At 40.2% G+C, this 23,183-nt stretch overlaps 1 protein-coding gene across 1 annotated transcript; it reads right to left on the reverse strand.

Annotated features, from left to right (window-relative positions):
* Positions 1-3,206: 3,206 nt before the first annotated feature.
* ndufa10 (NADH:ubiquinone oxidoreductase subunit A10) lies at positions 3,207-21,824 on the reverse strand. The gene is made up of 10 exons (XM_066687566.1): positions 21,657-21,824; positions 20,827-20,995; positions 20,027-20,242; positions 19,848-19,934; positions 19,328-19,449; positions 13,902-13,981; positions 13,396-13,450; positions 9,760-9,845; positions 8,258-8,366; positions 3,207-4,157 (listed from the first exon to the last, which is right to left on the reverse strand). The coding sequence occupies exons 1-10, from the start codon at positions 21,729-21,731 to the stop codon at positions 4,089-4,091; spliced, it is 1,068 nt and encodes a 355-aa protein (XP_066543663.1). The 5' UTR covers positions 21,732-21,824; the 3' UTR covers positions 3,207-4,088.
* Positions 21,825-23,183: the final 1,359 nt, after the last annotated feature.

A 23,183-nucleotide genomic window follows, 5' to 3' on the forward strand; every position in this document is an offset into this window, starting at 1 on the left:
TTAGTGGGAAGAAATAATAATTTTTCTGTGGGTGTGCTTGTTGTTAAAAATATTGAATACTATTTTTTTTTTTAACCGGCAGCTACGTTAGACCCAACCCCCTATTAACCTTCTCTAAATGCTATTGGCTGGCCATACCATGTTTAACAGATGGATCCCGTCTTTCTAATGGCTAGGCTAACATTGCATCACCACTGTTACCAAATAACTACTGTGGAGATGCACAACTCTGGTCGTGGAGAGCTGCAACATCTACAAGGTTTTTATTGCGCCCGAGCTCTTAGCTAACTATTTCCACTCTTTATTGGTTTAATTAGTCCGATTTAACAACAACAACAACACAGCTCAGTATTAAATTATTCATATTCTGAAGACAACCAAATAAAATGCATTGAAAGAGGCTTAATTTGTAGTTATGAGTGGAAATAAAAGAGATTAAAGCAGCAGCCTGTATCAACATTAACATTCAAACACCGCCCTGGCAGACATGAAACGCCTTTCGCGGAGAACCTATTGGGTATAGGTGGACGGAGCCCACTGAGAGGTTGAACCACATGCATGTACAAGGGCAGAGAGAAAGACGGGGGTATGAATCCAAAATAGCAAGAGCAGCAGAGGGAGAGATATAATTGTGTCAAATAATTCTCTCTGTCTGTCTGCCCACACTTGCATGAATTGATTCATCTGACCATGAAAGCTACATTTTCTTGTGTCCTTTTTTTTTTGATGCACAAATACCAATTCCTTAGGACTTATGTGGGAACTTATCTTTCTGGTGAAGGAATTTGTCATTTGTCACTTCAATGAAGCATCCCAAGGCATATGTACGTTAATCTGTTAGTAAATTAGTAGGAATTAACAGGGTGAGCACCTGATTGTCCGTGCTCCCCATGAGTGGACCACTGGCTCAGTAAAACAGGAAGTGGACTGTTTCCCATTGGGGAGAGGTGGGTAGGAGCACCTGAGGACTGGACAGATGAGACAGAAGAATTTAATTATGGTAATTCACATGGATTTATGGATTTGGCTTAAGAATGCGAACGCGGATGCTGATTGGTGGTTGTTTGTCCGGTCATATCTTAGATGTATGTGTAAAGGGCATTCCCTGTTTATGAAGAGACCACAATGTAGTCAAATTAACAAGGTACACACCTCAATGATTCTGGCAGGAGAGACGCAGCACCCAGTCATTCCCTCCAAAAGTCGGGAATTCAAGCTTTACCCCACAGAACAAGGAATGCAAAAAACCCTTTCAAGCATCGGGGTGAATCCAGGACATCCAATTATCAATTCAAAGCAAACAGATTACGTAATGTATGAAACACTTACACAATGCAATTTGTTAAACGGCTCGCAGTCTTAAACCCGCTGGCAGTTATGCAAAATGCAATTACAGGAGAAAAAAAAAAAAAAAAGAAAAAAAACTGATCAAACCATTAAGCAGAACAGGGTTAAGTTGTTTAGTCCATGCGAGAGGAATGTGATCCCATTCCACACAAGAACTTTCCGTTACGACCAATCTGGCATGAATCCCCGTGGAGCAGTCCATCCAAGACGACACGTTTTCCTTAACCTCGGAAAATGTGCTGCCGTGACAGACAAAGCTTAACAAACAGGAGGGTTTACGGGAATTGTATTGCTAACGACAACATCGCCAGGGCGAAAGAACAGAATTTTGGTCCAGGCCTTCGGATTTCAATCACGCACGGTTGACGGTTTTCGAGGGTCGTGTTGGGAACCTTTTATTTAGAACGGTCATGTCAGACACAAAAGCCAGGTCCTTGAACGAAGCCAGTTTCTCTGCCTTTTCTTCCAGTGCCGGGTACACCAGCATGTGTTGTAAATACATTACTGGAGCCACACCAGCTAATTTCTGTAATCAGATTCCTTGCAGATGGAGAGACATAACAGATTTTCACCGCCCTTTGGTTACACTCTGAAAATGGAAAGCAGCTGCTGTTGTTTGACTAAATCCAGCAGCCATGCATTGTAAATATTCACCCAAGACACAAGCGACTTTTTCCTTTTTTCTCACTAATGATCTAAATACAGATTTCCAATCCACGTTTCCAACTGTCGATTAGACTCATTTGCATATGGAATATAAACTATAGAATTCAGCAGCCCAGTGATTAATGTTATGATATTAATTGTAGTGGACCAACAGATTAATTTTCTCTTATGTAGGTGTGGCCACCCTCATTGGAGCTTTGATACTGTTCCTCAGGACACCAGAGTGGCTTTTAAACTCTGTAGATGATCATGACATTGGCAGCAAATTTGGGACCAATTAAAACTACTTGATTAATTGAATTAATACGGTTTTTCACTTACACTAAGCTTTGCCTCCCACCATTTTCAATTTTGTTATTCAAGGCTCTACTGGTGAATGCCTAATTGCTCCCTGTAGCCTTTTGCACATAAGACCAAACCGGAGAGTAATGGCACATTAAAAAACAGGAGCAGGAAATGCACTTAATATTTTATTAGATTAAGCAGGACCTTCATCTAATGGGTGCATGCTCCCGAAACAGGTCAAGAACTCCCATTTCCATACCAAGAGGGTATATGTGCTAACACATACACAACCAATTGAAAAACATACCACGCCACCTCGGCTGTTGTCAAATCGGTGACACGGTATTAACTCGTGGGAAATGCATAGAAATGACACCGAAATCCTTTCCCCGGCACAATGCTTAAGATGTTCGTTGGCTCCCGAAGGACCAATCCACTTCAAATGGTACTTCTGACACTCCCTATTACAGCACTTGTGTTTTCAGTCAAGTGTGTCTGTCACCCTGGATGGCAATCGTGCACAGCGGGGGCTAGGAGGTAATGCCAGAATAAATGGAGAAACTGTGCTCTTTGGGATAGATATATATTCGTCATGCTAGTCCTGAACAAAACAAGAGCTAAATCAGCATTACAGTTAGATGGTGGGGATGGAAATTACAGCGATTGAACTTGCTCTAGAAGGTTGGCTCCTAGTTTGCGGTATTTCTGTTGATTGAAGAGCATTGACCCAATTGTTGGTTAAAAACGGTTATATCTTCTTCTAAGGGGGTCCCAGGCGTTCCCAACCTCATAACAAAATACAGGTATCATCACAGCTGGTCAAAAGGGGCTACGAAAGGGCTCTATGGGTTCAGACACTGGGATGTATATTGAAAGACATCGCAGTATAGTAGGAGAGTTACCACGAATCATGTTGAATTAGTTTATTCAATATATAGTACAATCAAAAACGACAGAACCGCTTCAACCCAACAAAGAAACGCTCAAAAGGAAAAATCGAACGGCACCATGTACTCACCGTCTTGGCAACTACAGAAGAGTAGCCAGTGAAGCATAGTTGAATTATTTCTAGGTGGCCACCCCCCCCCGCCCTCCCACACACAGACATGCATAAAAAATATATATATAGGCCACTTCAATTATGCATTGTAGGTCCAATTTCACAGAAGATGCTAATTTAGAGTTTCTGAATGTTAAACGCTTTGAATCTGGAGGTTGAAAAACACACACAGCTCCTTTGTCTCCCGCACGGTGCGATTTTAAATGATTACGGTTTCATTCAGCATTGCAGGGGAATCTAAATAGGATGGCACACTTTGCCGAATTAGGAGTCACAGGATGAAGCGAGGCTCATTAAGGGAATTTAATGGAGTCAACGACCCATAAGATTTCATTATTCCAAATACTCATAAATATTGATGAAAGCCGAAGAAGTGCAGGCAAAAATATTTTCTTTCGATTCCCTCATTGCGGTACATCTGCTAAGTGTATTTACATGTTTTTAAGCCAAGGAGAGATTCCAGGGACTCTGTGCATCTTCTCGCCCCCCCCGCCCCCCCCAAAGTCTCTGATTGCTTTTAATACACAAAGTCGAGTCCTGTGAGTCGAATGGGGGGAAAACATGAACAGGCTGCTTTGTTTTCAAACTAGATAAACTAGATGCTCAGTAGGGTGAACGCACTATCAAGAACCTTCTAAAAATCAACTTCAAACGCTGCTTCACAAGCGAGTGGATGAGGTGCCCTCCGTCTGGGTCTGCAGTCAAGCTCCAATGATGCCACACTTTCATTTTACTTCAGCCAGATATTCTTGTCTCCGACATCGGCATTGTAACCTGGAGCAAATCTCTTTCCGGGGAGCTGGACAGAAGAAGAAGAAACAAAGAGGAAGGGGAAAGAGAAAAGTTACAGTCAGTTAAGAAGTAGCATCTCAGACAAGCTCCAGCTCTGTTGAGAGAATGAAAGCTGATGGGTGGCTTTGCACAATTCTCATGGTGTTCAGTGCCATCTTATGGTTAGCCATAGGAAGTGCTGTGCAGGTTTGCTTTCTTAATTCAGTACATCATCACAATGTACACTTAAACCTTTAACTGCTGTAATTCTGATCATTTGTCTGCCAAAATTGCTCATGTCCTTCAGAAAATTATGCTTAAATATGATCTAGGGTCTTCAAGTTGACAGAAATGACGTGGATCAAATTCCTTTGCACTTACAAAACTCAAACGCCACGAGGGAGAGGTGTGAAAACATCTAGGCCAGATGGTTTTACTGCCTGAATCACTGTGAGAGTTTATGTGCAAATCATTTCCATTCAGGAAGGGTCTTTAGTGTTTTAATTGGGTGTTTATTTTCTTTCTTGGGGTTGTTAAAGAGTTATGAAGCGTTAGGAATAGGTTGGACTACCCCGATATCCCACTAACTAACTAACCCAACACAACTGATTCAAGTGACAACTGCTCCAAACTGGGGAGAACAAAACGTTTCTGTAAAGTACTGTAATTTTATATATACCACTTTTTAAAAATGTAATGTAATATAATTTACAGTATAGTAAACTATCCCCCAAACCTCCACCAAGCCAACCTGCCAACTTTGAATTCTGAATTATATTGCCTTCCACCCACTGCAAAGACCACACTGGTTTCTAAAAAAAAAAAAAAAAAAAAAAGAGACTGATTGATCTATACATTTAAAAATTAAAAACAACTTTTTTACAATTCTTTTTGAATTGCCCCTAAAGGAAGCCGACACGAACAATCCTAGATTTGTCCTGAACTGGGCTTTTGTTACAGACAGTGTTTTGGACATTTATTTATTTTTATTCTAGGTAAAAACAAATACATGCCAGCACTGCAACAAAAGGTTTGGATTGATGCCTTCACCGTTGTAGGTGATCTCTTACTAAATCGAGTAATACTTTTTGAATGAAGAGAACAACTAGGCACATCTCTGGCTCGAGTTAAGGTCATTTGGCACCACCCTGTAAATTATCCATTGGGTTTCCTTCTAGATAGATAGCAGACAGCGCTGAACTTCTCCTGCAATCCGAGGGAATATATTGCAACGTCTGTTGTCGGCTTCTCTGCAAGACCCCACAGAGAGCTGACCCTTGACCCTCCGCACAAAAGGCGAAACAATACTCTGTAATTGTCCATTGATCTGTTTGAAGTGACTGTCTCCAAGTGGGAACAGCATATGACCTCGGAGTATCACTTTTGAGTTCCCCATGAGGCCAGATAATGAGTGAAGTGTTATTCTTCTCAGTGTTTCATTATTATTGCTCAATAATCAACACACACAACTAACACAATAGCTGTAGTCGAAGACATCACAATTAACATCATATGCTCAACAAAACTGAGTTCTTTGTCAGGAGTCTCCAAGACAACTTACAACACTTGTTTTGTCTCAGTTTCAAGTCGGGGAGGGGTAGGCAGTATCTATGCATTATTCAGTCAAATTAGCGCTTTGTTTATAATGCAATTTGGTTCGAGGAGGTTCTCAAGTATGAACCCACTCTCTCCTTGAAGAAATATCTCGAACCAGGCCTCCCCGCACGTTGCTTTCATCCGTATGCCGTCTGCACATCAAAAAGCGCACCGGGCGACGCTTCAGATCAGATAATTTGCCACCGCGCCTCTTCTCCTCCAGAGATTGCGATGCAGCCCGAGAAAACAATGCACTTCAAAAAGAGGCCGACGACTGCGACTCCAATTAGCGGACACGTCATTGAGCTGCACCGGCTTATGCTTTCAATTAAGGCAGTGGGACTTTGCAAGTCAATCTCTTTGAATGCCAAGTGTGCCGGGGAGGGGAAAGATAGCGTCTCCAGCTGCAGGGGATCTCTGCAGGCCCATGGCCAATTCACTTCAGCCAAGGAAGCCGCACTGCACGCCAGCCTGAGTATGCATTACATCTTGTACTTCAACGCTGCAGTGTTTTAATAAAGGGCAGATCATTTCAATTTGTGCAATAAATCAGATGTGTAAACAAGCTCAATAATAATATATTTAAAAAATTAGGCCATCAAATACTTTAGCAGGAAAGCACTACAGTAATCTTTGACTAGGGCATTTTCTAAACAGATATCACAATTAATGCAGGTCTGCGCAAAACAATGTACTATTTGCTTTACAGTTTGTGCCATGCTCAGAATATCACTATAGCCATGAAGTCTGCTAGCTGCTGCGTTTCGGAGCATCTTTTGCTTGCAGACGGCACGGAGAGGAAGGTAATGTTCTGAGCATGACAACCGTACAAAACTTCAGAACGTGAGTCTCCCTGCTTGCAAGAATTAACTCGCCATTAGATGATAATCGATGCTCATCTGACGGGCCCCTTTGCGAGTGACTTATTGATCCAAAAAAATAAGGCGTGCACCTCCTCATTTGCAGATCAATAGGTCATTTACTCTCAGGTGAAGGGATCCTCACCCCGACAGCACTTTTTCTTGTATCCCTCTCGTTGAGATGCAAGACGGGAGCCTTGTGCGACTTCGAGTAGTCATCGTTTCTGTGCTGGGCTCTCTCTCGGTCCTGACACCATCATTCAATTGCCGCCTCATTCTTCATACTTAGGGACGCGAGTTTCGCACGACCGGGATATAGTTTGAAAGGCCCAGTCATGCACAACACGGGGCCCTATCCGTCATAACAATCGCCGATTCCAATCAGTGCGGCTGGACAAGTGCGACCCTATCCATCCTCTCACGCACTTGTACAGTAGGGTTTTTGGGGGGTTTGTTAGCCAAAAAGAACAACAATCTGATACATTGGAAAATCTAAAATGTTATGTGAAATAAAACTCAAAACAGATGTTTAGATTATGTCCTGGATTCTATCACTAGCATGACAGGCAACCAATAACAATATTGAGATGCGTCAGCATTCTGAAATCCAATCACGGTACTTAATATTTCATGTCCTGCAATGAAGGGGAGGAGTGCTATAGTTTTTCCCCAAAAAGTAAATGTTAAAGCAGAGGGTTTTGTTGCAAATGTGATCTATGCTCTTTCATAGAAGGCTAATCCACCACATAAATGCAGATCCTGAATTCTGCCTCATAGCTGCCTCTGGAAATGTAGAAAAGGGAATGATATATTTGAAACACTTGGGTAAAGGAAACATATCTTGTACAGGCAGATTATTTTCCCAATTTGTCATAGCCACGTTAAAGTAAGCACACCCATAATTGGTCTGTCTAACATCCTTCAGGAAAAATGCTTACCGTGTTGTGTGAAAGGTCTGGAAATATGTACTGTTTTTTCTACCTAAACACTAGGTGTCACAAAAGAGTCCCTTTAATCATTGAACACTAACGATAAATCCGAGTTCTGGTGAGGATAAAGACCAAGACAAACGAGGTTATGTATACACATCATTCTAATAATTGCATTTTGGAAATGGGGAGATTGAACTATATCACTCGAGCTTGGGAAAAGGAAAAAGTAACACTACGAGGGACCATTAGGGTAAATTATCCCCATAAAAAGTTTTCCTATATCGATGCCAATAGCCATGTCCTTCTCCTAGTCTGATTGTTGTTTACAGTCAATCCAGAAATAGATCTCTTTGATTGCGACAGCCAAGAAATGTGCCCCTCAGACAAACGGGGGGCCGCGTTTCAGAGGCGGCTTGATTAGCTGGGCCCGGGCCAAGACAGGCATTGTGTGGGCAAGAAGTCAGGGCTGGTTCGTTTTTCCAGAGGAGAGTCGGAGGCTAGTGCCGTGACGAAAGCATGCAGTTTAGAGAAGGGGAAGTCCTGTCATGTTATGCATTAACCGGGATGGGGGTTTATTGATTTTCACAAGCTTTTGTTTTGAAAATCAAGGAAGAAAATGAGTAAAATCAGTAATTGCTTAAAATGGCACCTACCTGGACACATCATAATGCAAACAGTTGAATAAGGCTTTGTAAGCACAATATTAATGAAAATGAAGACTGAAATGTTTTTTTCCTTACCGATCTGAAGGCATAGTACGCCTCATCATATTCATGCGCTCCAATGGTCACTTCGGGCAGGAATAGTGGAACGCAGGTGAGATCTCCTATCCTCTGCTTGTCCTGAACCCTGAAGTGAAATATCAAATTAAATTATGAGGTGAACAGCTTGCTTATGCTATGACTGGCAATACTGGGATAATCTCAACTATGGTTTCATCTTCACACACACATGAGAAATACAAATAAAGCCATACCAAAAAAAAGTTTAAATAGACTATCTTGCTGTGGTTTCAATGCAACTATGTTTGGTAATGTTAATATACAACCATGTTAAACAAGCGAAATTATTTTCCATATGATCTGTATTCAATTTTTGTAGCATTCAAAAAAACAAAAATCAAGAAAAATATACAGGTAGACCAGTTAAGAGAGAGCATACTCTATGTCATATTCATCTTCTTTAAGAGCCAGGCACTACATAGAGGAGACTCATGCCCCATAATTCATCTCCATAAAGTGTCACGAGCCCAAGCATCCAAACAGTCTGGAGACGAACCAGAAGAAGAGCCGGATTCAGATAATGTCTGTGATTTACTGCCACCATCCCGTTCCAGTGCTCATTAATTTGTGCTCCACATATTGCTCAGGAAAGTCTGGAGAGCCGTGCTGCAATAAAGTCTGGCCATGACTCGTGCAACAGTGGCACGCAGATCCGAGTTCAGCTCGGGACAGAAAAGGAGGGAGAAAGAAGGAAAATCTGGCTATGACTTTTGATCCACCAGCAAGAGCCCTAAATGAAATCTGAACAAGTAATACTGTCAACTTCTACGATTTAGTTGATGGTCCTCATTAAATACAGCCTCCATATGTATTCAGAGCGCTGAAGTGGAACTAAAAGTTGATTTAGCGAGCAAATGCAGGTGTACACAGTATTTTAAACACCTTCATTAAACTAGTGCTGAAACATTTACACAGTATAAATATTTATGCGAGTCATTAAAGCTTCATTTATGTGGTTTAATGTTTAAAGGTTTCTTGTATATTTTCTGTGCTGGCGATTTATGAGTTATACATTTGCTAATGTATCTTTGTTTTCTGTACATTAAAGGCTACTAAGTCCTACTTGCCAAACAAAGCATTGCCCTACTGATCATTTACATAATCGTCTGTGTCGTTAATAATGTGATGGTTCGTTAATAATGCTCTCCCCTCATCAAACAAAAAGACTGGATCATTCTCTCTGCAGTGGTATGTGAACAGGTGGACTAATGAAGGGAAAAGTCTTGTCATCTCTCCAAAAGCAACATTTCCTAATCAGAGCTGTAATGATCTCCATTTCACGCACGTGGCCAAGAGGCAGCCAAGTGAATGATAGGGGATGCCAAAATGGAGGCCTTCTTTAGGGCAACCGACTTCGGAAAGCCTCCTGGGTTTGAGGTGGTTTTCTCAGCACAAAGATCTCCACTCAACAGTCAACTCAACAATATCACATCAAATTACGATATTAAAATAACACATACAGCTTTCTGAGGTGGTGGAAGGTGACATCATCTTGCTCCAGCCAGGGTCCCTTTTCAAACTTCAGGTACTCAATGTCTTCGGCCACCTAAGGATTTGAAGCAAATGTGGGGATGAACAAAATGATTCAATGGGCACATCTCAGCTCCCTGGTTCACAGGTCTGCTTTTGCTCATGAACTCTTGGGAGAGCGAGTTTGAAATGAATTGGAAATATTTTCCGAAAACGTTTCTTCAAATATCATATGAACTCGATAGCTTAGACCTCAAACCAACACCTGGCTGTTCAGTAGACAGGATTGGGCGAGTTCACAGGCAGTTTACAAATCAGAAAAAAGTGCTTCAAAAAGCAGACAAAGTGCACAAGCTAAATGAAATGGATTATATAATTATAGAATTATATAATCTATGATGTGGAAAAAGCTGCCTTTTATTTCAGTGGCAGTAATAAAAATCAGAAAAAAGAATGAGAGACAGGAAAGGAATCGGGAAAGGAATCTAGTTTTAAGGACTAGCGATAGGTTTAGTGTTCTTGAGGATTTACAAGTGCCCAAGAAGCCATTCGTTTTGTCCGCCTGCGTTCTGCTCCGCATCTCCAAGAGCTATAGTTCATGTCAACTTGGGGAGCCGGGGCTGTAATTAACTGCAGATGAACAGAACTCGCGCCGGCCAAAAAAGTACTCAAGGCCCTCTTGAAAAACACTAAAAATAACACGCGATCCTAGGCTCTGTAAGCTCCCAGGGATTGTCAGAACTCCAGCCTTTCGCAAAAACTGATGCAGTCTGAAGGCTTCTGTTTAAATAGGTTCATTAGCTCATCACCTGCAAATGCTCGCAAAGCGCTTTCCTCCCATGGTGTGGGAAAACATTCCCTTGAAAAAAAGTGAATTACCCCTCGCCCTGGCCAGGAGCCACAACCCCGAAGCTCATTGTGCGTGAGAGGCAGCCTCAAAATCCATAAGCCTGGGCCTCTTTCACCAAATCATCACACAGACGCACAGCGAAGAGATATGTACAATAGATCTGTGATGGAGGTCACAAGGGACGGGGGTTTCACTCTAAAATTGTTTGAAATACATGGACAGCTTTCAAATTCACGCCGTGTGGATTGCATTTATTTTGGCAGGGCTAGAGATTAAATAGCTTTCCTTAACTGTAATTTGGAGTGACTAAATCCTGGCATTTACATCGAGCTTTGTTTAGGAGGGGTTTATAAAAGGTCTCCCAATCTTAAAAAAAGAAAAGGTTAAAAAAATACAAAATCAAGTTAACATTTCTGCATTCTTTCTGGAATAAACTAAACAAAAAAACATCCCAATACACTTAAGGTTTTACAAATCCCTCTGTCCAGTATGTGGCTATATTAATAGAAGTTATTCAGAGTTATGATTATGGGACAGCCGTCCACACACACTTTTGTTGTTGTTGTTTGGTAACTCGACACAATCAAAAATGCAGACTGACAAGCAGACAATAGACTTCGAAATACAATGAAATTAGACAACAGCCTTCTACAAAGTAGTCCGACACTTGTCAGGGCGGCTCTGCTACTATGGAGTTGGCGACAGCAAGTAACCATCTGTGCTTTTATTGCTTTTCAATCTATTATTTCTTACTTATTTACATTTTACGTGCATTTTGCCCAGTGGGAGAGTGACTGTGAGGTCGACAAATTGAAAAACAGCAGCTGCTTTGTAAACTGCTCGTAAAATTAAGTCAAATCCATACAAAAGGCATGGCTACAAATGACAGGAGAGCTAGTGACATCGCAGACTTATTTTGTTGCAACCTACCCACCATATAAGCATTCATATTCGGTTCCGAATAATGCAAAGATCCAGTGTGTTTGTGTTGCTGAATTGTGTGCTCCCGTGTGGGCTCTGAAATGAAATGGTGATGGGCTTTTGCAGAAGTAATAACAGTTAAAAAGATATTCAAAAGTCACTGTGTAAAAGTCATGTAAAACTGAATGCCTTTCTTTTCACATGTAGAGTTTAGTATACCACTTTTTTGGGGATAAACAAAGCAATGCTGACGCAGATAACAAAGGAATGCTTTCATTTAGAAGCCTCTTTTGCAATGAAAAAAAGCTTGAATTACCCTATTTTGTAACTTGAAAGCAGACAATTTAAGTAAGGCCTGGAGTAGGGTGAGTGAACTGTTCAACACCGCCGGAAAACAACACACAATCGACTGTAAATGATTCCTTACAATATGCCCAGATGTGCAACACACTCTGTAAGGGAGACGATTATTTAGTCTTTAATGATTTATTTTTATTTAGTTTAAACTTGATTTGCTATCCTAATTACCAGCTGGAGGTGGCTAAGTAGGTGGATTATTATTTATAATTACAACAATTTATGTCTTAAACTGGGAGAATAACACATAATATTGCCTTATAAATCTATTAAAAGGACTATAGCAGTTTACCAGGGATAACTGTGGGCCTACACAATATGAATTAACTTGCAAACAGTGTTTTATTGTTATTTTGTTGGTTATGGAAAGATTTCTACTTCAGTGAACCACATCATAAAATAAAAACACTTGCACAATATTCCTTAATAGATCAAATTATTAAAATTAAATCTGCAATACCGACAAACAGAAGTACTTAACCGTAAATAAGAGAGGGGTAAAATATTAAATATATCCATTATCCATCATTTTGTGGGTCAGAGCCGTGCTAAGTGCCTATTTAAAGGGATGAATTTATGACCAGAGAGGTACTTTGTATATCAAATTTATATAGCCCAATGTTAGCTAAAAAGGACAGTAAAAAAATTCTCATTGTCATTTGTGTATATAAACAATAAGAGGCTTCCGGTTGGTCATTGCATCTGTAAAAGATGACTATGGGCAGACTATTTGTGTAGTGAAAGGAGGTTTATTCAACTAGGTTTATTTGAAAAGGACAGCCCTTGCAGGCAAGCTGCTCGGTTAAACAAACCTTTAAAAGACTGCTGTGTGTTTTGGCCTACAGGGATAGTAAATGTTTTATTGCACATGGTCGCAGCGTCTCTCTGAAGGTAAACTAAATTACGTTAAACATGCCTTTGGCGGTGCACACAATGCGGTAATTGTAAATTAAAATTCAGACAGACAATGGTCCCACCTGCATTTCATATACAATTGTTCATTTACAAGAAAAAACAATTACCTGCTTTGTCCCTTTATGTATCCATTTAGAATGTGATTTACGGCACTGGGGTTTTCACATGAAACTGTCCAAATGCAAAAGCTCGGTCAACATAATTGCTGAAGAGAATATTTTCCATTGCATTAAATCACCAAGGATGTGTAGAAGCTGATTTTATTCACAGTTTTTGAGTTTTCTTCATGACAGCAAAGCCACTGCAAATAACTGAAGCCCACTGATATACACATTGATAAAATTGGGAGCAAGAAATGGTGTAGAATTGAGGTTTAGCTTACAGTCCGAAAAAAGCATATCTTTACAAGAAAACGTTTAACCCTGTGTTGTGCCACTGCAGCACCACCTCCTGCTCCAGCAGGGAACTGCAGGTGTTAGAGGAGGAGAGTCATCAAGTAAAGAAGTAATTCCTGATTATACAATGACAATTCATTATGAATATCAAACATATGCACTGCTGGTTTCCCATCGCTTGCCCTTACCTTCTCAATATCCTCAGCCTGGGTGGCATCGTAGGCCAGCACCTCACTGGTCTCCCTTTAATGCCAACAAAGAGAGGGTTTGATATTAGAATAAGGACTTAAAAAATACACACAAAATGGGAAACCACAGGAAGGGTCTGGATACTTTTGCTCAGCACTGTATGTGTGTCTGTATATGTATGTGCATGTATAATATATAGAATACACACATTTACAGTAATTTTTATAATTACACATTCCATTTTTTCTTGGCTCAATAATAAAGGGCTCAGAGTGTTTGCTTAAGTTTAGGGCAAAAGAGGTGTGAGTCTGTGACAGTTGTATACTTAAGGAACTGACTCAAAGCTGCATTTCTCATCCATGATTTACATCTCCTGTGTATTTCAGGCACCGTTCTGAAAGTACATGCAAGAACGAGTGCTGTGGTTGCCTGGGATGTTTACTCTGGCCAGCCCCCAGTACTTCCTGCGTTCCCCATTCTCTCGACAGAGCCCGGCCGCACTCACGTGATTTTGGGGAGGAACGTCTTCTTGTAGGCTTCCTCGATGCTCTTCAGGTAGGCGAGGGGCACGTTCTGCAGATGTGGCTGCGAGGGAGAAAGACGCACCGTAAGCTAGCTGCAGAACTGTCTCTCAACTGTCAGTCCTTGCCACGTTTTGGCATTTATACACTTTTGTTTGGGGTTACAATAAAACTGAGCCTGCCATTTGAAAGGGAAAGAAATAACATACCCTAAAGAAGTTTTACACAAACACAGGGAGGTATGTTTTCATAACGGTTGCTATGGCATGAGGGAAGTATATTTTGAGAACAATTCTCCCAATTAGCCGAAGCAAGCGAAGGCAGGAGGTCTGCATACAGCAAATTGACAAAGTGCTGGGATAACAGACAGCTGTTTACAGTGTCTTTAATAGGGTGCCGTGTGTCAAATAACATTCCTGTATCAGTGTAGTTTATAGAGCAACAAAAGAACCTGTTGTCTGCAGTCTTTCCAAATTAAACTTTCCCGATCATACCCGAGGCATTTTATGGGACTGAAAAGCTCTGTGGATGAAAGTCATATCGCAGCGAATGCCTTAAATCCAATTCAATCAATCTCTGACTCCACTCGCTACGAGGACAGCGAATAGGCATAAAGAAAAGGGCGAAGCTTGGCATTGCTCTCCTGAACAGTCTTTTGCGTTGTTTTGAAATCAACAAAGCCAACCTTTTGTTTTTCAATTGGCTTCCCCCCCACCTCCACGTTACAGTTCTCATACTCGTCTTAACTGCTACCATGCGTTACATATTACATATCTCATCGAGCTGAAAAGACATAAATGCAAACTGCAGTGACCGACGGCGCTTTAAAAAAAGAACGAAAAAATCCAAGCCATGAATCCTCACAACTAGAACCACATGTGTGGCAGCGCTGGATCTCAGCACACTTGTTTCTTAATTAAAATGTTTATTTTCTCACACGTCTATAAAATTGGGCGTTATGGGCTGAAGCTCCCCGCCGAGGGCAAGTCCCGACACAAGGAGGAAACACCGAGAGGTTTAAACTATGCCTCTCATTTGGGTTCCACATTTATGTACCTGTCGAATTACAACAAAAACAATCAAATCAAAATAAACGTCTTCATTTGCTGGCATCAGCTATCGGTGGCAAAGCATGCTTGCCACATGAAAACCCTGGTATGCCAACAAGTCTCCTTTTCATCATTAAGAGGACACCATCGAGTAGCAACAGATGTAACTTGTTACCCACTACTGTGGTCCTGTAAATTCAAACAAACCGATTCCATGGATTCAAAATCATAACAATTTGCCATGAATGTCGCTGGAGCCGTTTAGAAATTCCAGCGTTTCAGCTGGTTGTTAATGTTGAACCGTGTCACTCTCTTATCCCCCGGACACCTAAATGCAAGAACCACGACCACGTCTCAATTACACTGGTGACAGGCATACTGGGGTAGGCCGTGCATCAGGTGGATTTTCGACAAGGCTGCAAAGTGTGCCATGATAATCGAAAAAATTAAAAAATGCCTTGTAACCAAGCATTTCAGACCATTGGTGAAAAGGAAAGCATCCTAAAGCAGGGTCAAAGTTGGGGAACTAGCACTCAAAACAAAACTGCTTTCTCCCTGCTTATATACTCTGTTCAAATGGCCCCTTCCTAAGACCAAACCATAAACATGACAGGGGAACAAAGAGAAATTAATTCAAAAACCTTCCCAGACCCTCTCCTTTGGAAATCCTAGGTTCTTCAATGGTCCTTAATGGATCAGTTACCCCCTGAATTGAAGTAATCTTCGGAAATAAACTTATTTCCTATCGTTTGCTGCTCCAGAAAAAAGTTATAGGTTTGTACTGTTTAAGACCTAAAACATTTTAAGTCCGATTCAATTAAGATCTCAGCTATAAGTGAAAAAAAAAAAAAAAGGAAGAGGTTTTGGATGCTTTGTGCAACCCAAATTCAAAGCAGGCTTTAATTGAAATAGAAGCTTAATCATTGAGAAAGGAGTAAACTATGAGGAATGGTAGAGGCCGCATCTTTTCTATGGACAGACCTGATAGCTCCCCCATCTAGTTTAGGGAACATCAAAGGACAAAAAAAAAGATATCCTCAAACATAAAAATACAACGTTGGAATACATTAACTTCTGTTTAAGGTTAATCATATGTCTGAAAAAGGAGAATATTCAAAGCTGAGGTGTGCGATTCACCGGCTGCACTGCTGTCATAAAACACATTAAAAGTAAAAATCTCCCCACACACAATCCCCCACCCAGCCACCTCCCTGCCAACATCTGACACCAATTACTGGAAATCCTGGCCTGTTCTCAAAGGTAAATCGAATTCAGGATGCCTATTGAAAACAGAGCCCTGAGTTTCTTTTTGAGAACATTCATACGGCTCATAACCAAGGGTCGTTTTGGGACTTATTCCTACATGTAACTTTACAAGCCGGCAGCAGGGTGAAAGGACAGGCACTTATCACAATTTCAGGCATTTTCTCTTTCAGTTCAGAGAAATACTGTGAATAAACTTCCTAACCAGAGAACGCAAAACCTCTTCCTTCTTAGAGATAAGAGATCAGAGATCGAGTGGAGCTATTAAAAAAAAAAACAATCCAGATTGGCTACTGTGAATGGCAGAAGAGACCCTATTCATGTAACAGGCTGTTTATTTTCTGCCCTGGAGATAAAAACTCACTTTCTCCTAATCCTCAAGGCCGCATAATAGGTATAAAGGAATTTTACAATGTAGACACTGAGTAAGAAGGTAGTAGAAGCTTTGATGTCAATGGCCCAGGGGTAGAGAAGGGAGTGAAATGTACTTTATTACTAGCTTCCCCAAGATTCACCCTGATCCCTCACTCGAACAGTCAGCAATGTAACAGATGATAAAACTGCCATCTGAAACTCGCACTTGCTTGTATTTCAGCAGCTTCCTTTAAGGTCTGCCAAAAAGAAACTCTGCAAGACGAAGCAACACCTTTTAGGAGCAAGAAACCGTGCGAGTTCCAGTCGTTTCACAGCAACGACCGCCTGGGACACATTTGGCAAAAACGGAAGATGGAAAAATCCCTGCTGGAGCATGCATGCGGTGCATAAATTTGTCTTGAGCGAATATAACCTGTGAGCATTTAACAAATGCTCAGCCCTCCACAATATTACCAAACGATCTCTTTGCTTCATTATCTCTCCTATGAATCTCAGTTAATTTAAAGAACAGACATAAAAGCAGTTCAAACCAGCCGTTTCCAGTTTACTTGATAATTAGAGCCATTTCTATCCCATTTACTTAGAAATGCAATTACAGGTCAGTTAGTGATCAGCAAGTCTACTTATCTCTGTGACAGGTGGAGATATTTTTCAGTTTCACACCGAGGAAGCAAAACGTGTGCGTACTGTACATCTGAAGATAATTTCCCTTTTAAGAGCAGTTCCCAAAAAACTAAACTAGTTCAAACCCATATAGATAGCTGTCAATGTAAACCACATGAAACACACAATTGTGCAAGAGCACCTTTTATTTTGAATATCACACTAGAGTTTGCACATTTTCATGAACAGATTTGAAAACGATGACAAGATCAAACTGGCCTCCATCTCGGACGGTTATCAATCAAAAGCAAGATGAAGTGAAGCATCTCTGGCTAATTGTTTAATTGGCCCCCTCACAATTCTGCAGACAGGAAGTGGAAGAAAAACACTTTTGCTGGCTCAGACGTATGAGCACTAAATGTCTGGCAAACCTGGAGACAAGTTAATCACACTGCAAAAGAGTTCATTGGTTTTATTGAAGAGTTCCAACGTCTTTTAATAATCAGTGTGCAGATGTCTGTATAGTCGAAAACAGGTGGGTGGAATTATACTAGACAGAGAGTTGGGTTAGCAGCCATAATTAAAACGCCCGATTTTAAACACTGACAAACAGGAAAGGTAGAAAATAAATGCACAAATAAAATGTTTAAAATTAAAGAAGCACCTTTTTATAGTCTTCTGTAACCTTTTCTGTATTCCCCAAACCTCCATCTTCAACTGCCGGGGTTTCCTGTCGACTAATTGCATAATATGGTAATCGCTAACAGCGGCCTGTGAAAATCATAGCCGGTTTTAAGACTTCAAACCCCATGTGTATAATAGACTATTAAAGAATCCTAGTGGTTAGCCAAGGCATTTCCAAGCAGACTGCAGTCCTGTGAGGGAATACAGAATTAACTTTGCTCACACATAGATTCTGCTTCAGTGATTTAAAATGCATTCATTATCTACAGGGATATTCAAGAACATAATCATATACTAGCTCACTTATTGAAATAATCGTCTCTCTCTCTCTCTCTCTCATCTTTTTAAATGAAGGAGTTGTTAAGTAAAACTGAGTATGTAGTTGGCAAACAACAGACTTTCTTAAAACAGCTGATGAATTAGACCTAGAGATGGAAATCAGTCACAATAATTACCACTCCAATGATACATTCAAATAACATGCTTTTTAAAGGTTTGGCTAAAGGGGCACATCTGTCCCTGGGATCTTGCAAGAAATACTCAATTTACATGTCTTGTATCACTATAATTATATGTCAATTAAGAACTAGGACATTTACTTACTTTATTTACTTTAGGTTGTACATCCATGCCGTAAATATGATATTGGTCTACTAGCTTGAACACTGATCTCCGAATATATGCTTTCATTCATAAGAAATCGTTACCAATTAGGTTTGGCTTCAATCAATCACTTTCACTTGCATTTTTATTATGCACTTAATCTTAAAAAAAAAAAACACAACACATTTCCATCAATCCTTATACCTTTAATAGTTTGAACTTCGACATTAAGTGCCATTTAAAAATGGACGGAAAGGACAATGCCATTCATTACGGCTTAAAAACCTTTCTTTGATGAAGGTTTGGGCCTGTGAATGAAAAGCGTTTTGTCAACACGGCCGGTATTATACTACACTTTGTGATAGAACCGTGATCAGTGTCAGACATATTTTTCTCTGGGGACATTTTCTCCCCTGAACGCAATGCTGCTCTCCCCATTACAGACCTATCAAGCCTTCCACTGCTTGATCTACAAAGCCAAGCCACATCCTGATCTGTCATTTAGACTAAGTTCCCTTCAATGCGGTATTAGGACATTACGTCGGCAGCTTTATTGGCGTTTTGTTCTTTCTCAGCCGTCAGTCAAACACGAGAGGATGTTTGGTGGAGTGATGCTTTGGTTTGCTGACTTTTGGATTAGTACAAATGCAGGCCACTTAAAAGGGCACCCCCGAGGCGACATTTACTGGGGGGGTTGGGGGGATGGAGTATGCACAGTTTAAACACAAATAGCAGGCAATACATTCCAAGGAGAACTGAAACCCGGGGCTTCTGGGAGTGGGAAATGCAGTCGGCTCACTGAATCCGACTTACAGTTTAAGGGAAAACCTTACCTTTCCTGACTGCTTGAGCTTTTTCTGCACTTCTTCAGCAGGGACATCGATGTAAATGACCAGGTGAGGAGGCAGGAATTCACAGATACTGATGTTTTTAATCTCGTTGTAGTGATCCACACCTACAGCATGACAAAACACATGGGTCCAATTTACAATCTGTCGCTTTCAGCAAACCTCACAGAGAGAGATGCACAAACACCACCTGCTAATAATATATTAAAGAAATTATGCTGGTTGTACAATCAGGATTGCTTTAGACATGAATAATGGCTACAATATATATAAAAAAACAAGTCTTTTACTGGAGGATTTGTGTGGATCAGTAAAATAAATAAATACAAATGGCCACTAAAAATAACATTCATTAGAGGGTTCAACAGACCGCTTTTAAACCTGGTTTTGCACTCTTCGGGATCAGATACTTATCTGGGCACACTCATGCACCAAACACTTCAGAACATCTATTTTAAACTAAACGTACAAACAGCACTTAAAGCCTGCAAACCCCATCACTCACACTGCTTCCTGATGTACCCTTGCTTCAACATCGCCTCAAGGAAAACCATGTCACTGTAGGGAGAACGCTCCAGAACCACACCTTGGCCTACAAAGTCACACAACAACATTACAATAACTTCACTTAGAAAACATTCTCGTATGTAATTGTTTGGACATCTTGTGGCCGTTAGATTTTACCGGTTGTCAGTAAGTGCTCAAGGGCTTCAGAGTACTGCAGGAGTCGGAGATTGTACATCCAGGACTGAAGGCGGTAGGAGTTGCCATCAGCAGCCTTTGGGTCTTTGTAGAACTTCTCTAGGCTGCAGTTCCCATTGAATCGGGAATCCAGAAGCTCTTTCTCACCCATTGTCCTATCGAGGTAATGGACATCAGGCTCGGGCATGTAGAGCATGCCTGAAACAACAAATCCCGCTGTTTATTGAAATGGAGCTGTGGTACACATTTAACATCCCTCTTTGATCATTTAAGTAGATCAATTCCTAAGAACAATGCAACTTGAAGCTTTTTATGGCTTGTTTTTAAGTGAATAATTGAACTAATTAAATGTACGCTATTTTTCTTACAACAGCACTTAATAGCAGACTTAGGAGAATCAACCATGACCTTTCACCTTTGAAGTATGAATATTATGATCCATAGGATTATTGTATTTATGTTGTCATTGTATAACATGCACTTCTTGTCTGTCACCTTGGATAAAGGCCTCTGCTAAATTAATAATAAAACCAACTGGAAGAGTATTAAACTAAATGCATTTGGTAAAGTCAAATATTGGCATTTGTACGTGTTTTGCAAACTAAACACTTCAACAACACATCTGCATGTCAATGCATTTGATTCTATTGCTGAAAACCTCTTTGTCCCAAATTCATTGCTTGTGTAATAACCTTCAATAAAGTTATGCTTGCCAAATTGTTCATTATGGGAATCAATGCCGTAAATGCTTTAGTAAGAGTTGTTAACAGTTAAGGCTTTACCGAGATGGTCTGCCAGTCTCTGTGCCAGCGCGCCCTTTCCAGATGCCAGGTTCCCATCAATGCTGATGATCCTACTGTTCTCCTTTAACTTGTCAGTGGTCCTCTCTCCAAATATATAGGACAGCCAGCCATACTGCAGGTTTCTGGGGACATCAGAGTGGATCCTAGCCTGTAAGAGACCAGACAGAGAGTCGCATCAATTAAGAGAAAACATGCATGAACTGACTGCATGCACAACTGAAGAAAAAATGAATTAAATAATACACATAAGCCATTAAATCATTGCTAAAACCCAAGACCAAGACAATAAGCACAACTGGCACAGTGGATGACATCATATGTATAAGAAAAGTCAAGCATATATAAATAATGTTTATAAGTTTTAGAAAACATGATCTTACATCTCATGCTCATTTCTGCAAATGAGTATTGTATTAAGTCTGAGGTTTGCATTACTGGTTCTGTTCGGTAATTCTCCCTTGAAGTCCAATATCTTTTGTGGACACGCTTAATGGTCATAATAACCCGTATAACTTATTATAATGACGCATAACCCTTACAAAACGAATATAACAAAAAAGCCATGTAATCGATGCAGTGCTGATAGCTTGTTTTATTGAACTGTCGAGAAACCAGGACGACACCAGCGCCAACATTACATTCTCATATTAATATGGGATTAGTTTATTATAAATCATTGTAAAAGCTAATGTGTCTCAGTCTGTAGTGTTTCTGTTATGATGTCCTTGTATGGCCAAGAAGGACTGACAGCTCAGAAGACCTTAACCCTGACCCTGAGAGCAGTACAGACCAGCTGCAGCGCATCTTACCACTTGCACCGTCGACCCGACCCTCAGAGCCGCTGCCCCCGACGGGGTGAGCAGCCTGATCACCGGAAAAGCCATGTCTTAATTTCTCCAGAATATGAAAACTTGACCCTAAATTCGCCCTCCTCCACTAGTTGCGACAATCGGGCTGCAGGGGCCTTTCCCTTCACGCTCCTTGTCGCACAATTCAAACGTCATCATGACTGGGTGTCCATGAAAGCGCCTGATCACAAAACAAAAGCTCTGCAAAATACAGTATAGACTATTTATACATATGCACCTGTGTATATTCTCAACACTGTTAAATATTATTAAATATTTCAATAAACAATATGACAGACGTGGGTTATTTGTAGAAGCTTAAAAGAAAAGGTTGTTATTTAGGTCCTCTGTGATTACCGTATATTCTAGAAAATGAGCGTATATTAATTTAATCATTGTACAATTTACGTTGGGGAATTATAATATTAATAATGTTTTTCTTAAAGGACGCACATACCCATATATAGAGATAGAGAATTACTGCCACTGATTATCTTTAAATCGTTAAATATTTAAATAAGGGTTTCATGCACAAAACCTGTGTCATTTACCTGACTCCAAACAGAGCTTATATAAACTAAATAAAAATATTCACTGCTGTCAAACAGACTGTCAAATCTGGTCTAGTACAAGCAACCAATTGACCAACATGTGTTTATTCTTAATAATGAGTTTAGCTAGTCATAATTTGCAAATGACAAAATACCATTTAATGAGTGGATAATAAAGTAGTACAACAAAGGTGTGTGAACTGTTTAAAACATATTTTGTGTCAGTCTTTGCACTAACACCACTGGTCTTCAGAGGGTTTCTATTTGTTCTTCTATATGTCCTTTGTTTGTTTGTTTGTTTTTTATGCATTTCAACCAATAGATGGTGCTATGATTTTCTGCTTCTATTTCAGGACATGCAGAAGCAACAGCCACTCCTTCAGCTTCAGGCGATACATAAAGCATTGTTTGTAGAAGAGCGAGAGAAAAAAAAACATTTATGAGAACAGTTAAAACTTTAAAAAAAGTCAAAACCTCAATAGAAATATAGGGTCTTCATATGAGGAACTATATTGTGGTGAAACATCAATTCACCTTAAAGTTGTGCAAGTAATCCTCCTGGAATATGAGGTTGTTTCTTGATAGAATTCAGAGTTACCTGAGTCTTAAAGATGTCACTGAATGCAAACCATAAGACTCTAGTACTTTAATTACTTCCAAGACTATGAAATACATATGTTTTCAAAGCATTGATTCAAAATGAGTTCACTACCAGGACTAGGACATAAACTCAAATTCTTTCCATTTCCCTTCAAGGTATGTCCATAATTATCATTCTGTATATTCCCTCATGATTTAGCACATTATTCAAAATTATGTTTGTTTCTTTCACTTTTAAATAACCTTCTTACCTTTTCACCTTGGCATTCTAAGCTCAAGATCTTTTACATTTCATATATACACCGATCAGCCATAACATTATGACCACTGACAGGTA

Source organism: Amia ocellicauda, chromosome 16 (assembly GCF_036373705.1).
Source record: "Amia ocellicauda isolate fAmiCal2 chromosome 16, fAmiCal2.hap1, whole genome shotgun sequence".
Lineage (NCBI taxonomy): Eukaryota > Metazoa > Chordata > Actinopteri > Amiiformes > Amiidae > Amia > Amia ocellicauda.

What these genes read in the sequence shown, in the direction of transcription:
- ndufa10 (XM_066687566.1), bottom strand. Translation starts at nt 21,731, where the DNA reads ATGGCTTTTCCGGTGATCAGGCTGCTCACCCCGTCGGGGGCAGCGGCT. An exon ending in AGGGTACATCAGGAAGCAGT is followed by an intron (nt 19,450 to 19,847) that starts GTGAGTGATGGG and finishes GTCATGCTGTAG; the next exon opens with GTGTGGATCACTACAACGAG. An exon ending in AGCTCAAGCAGTCAGGAAAG is followed by an intron (nt 13,982 to 19,327) that starts GTAAGGTTTTCC and finishes TCTCCCTCGCAG; the next exon opens with CCACATCTGCAGAACGTGCC.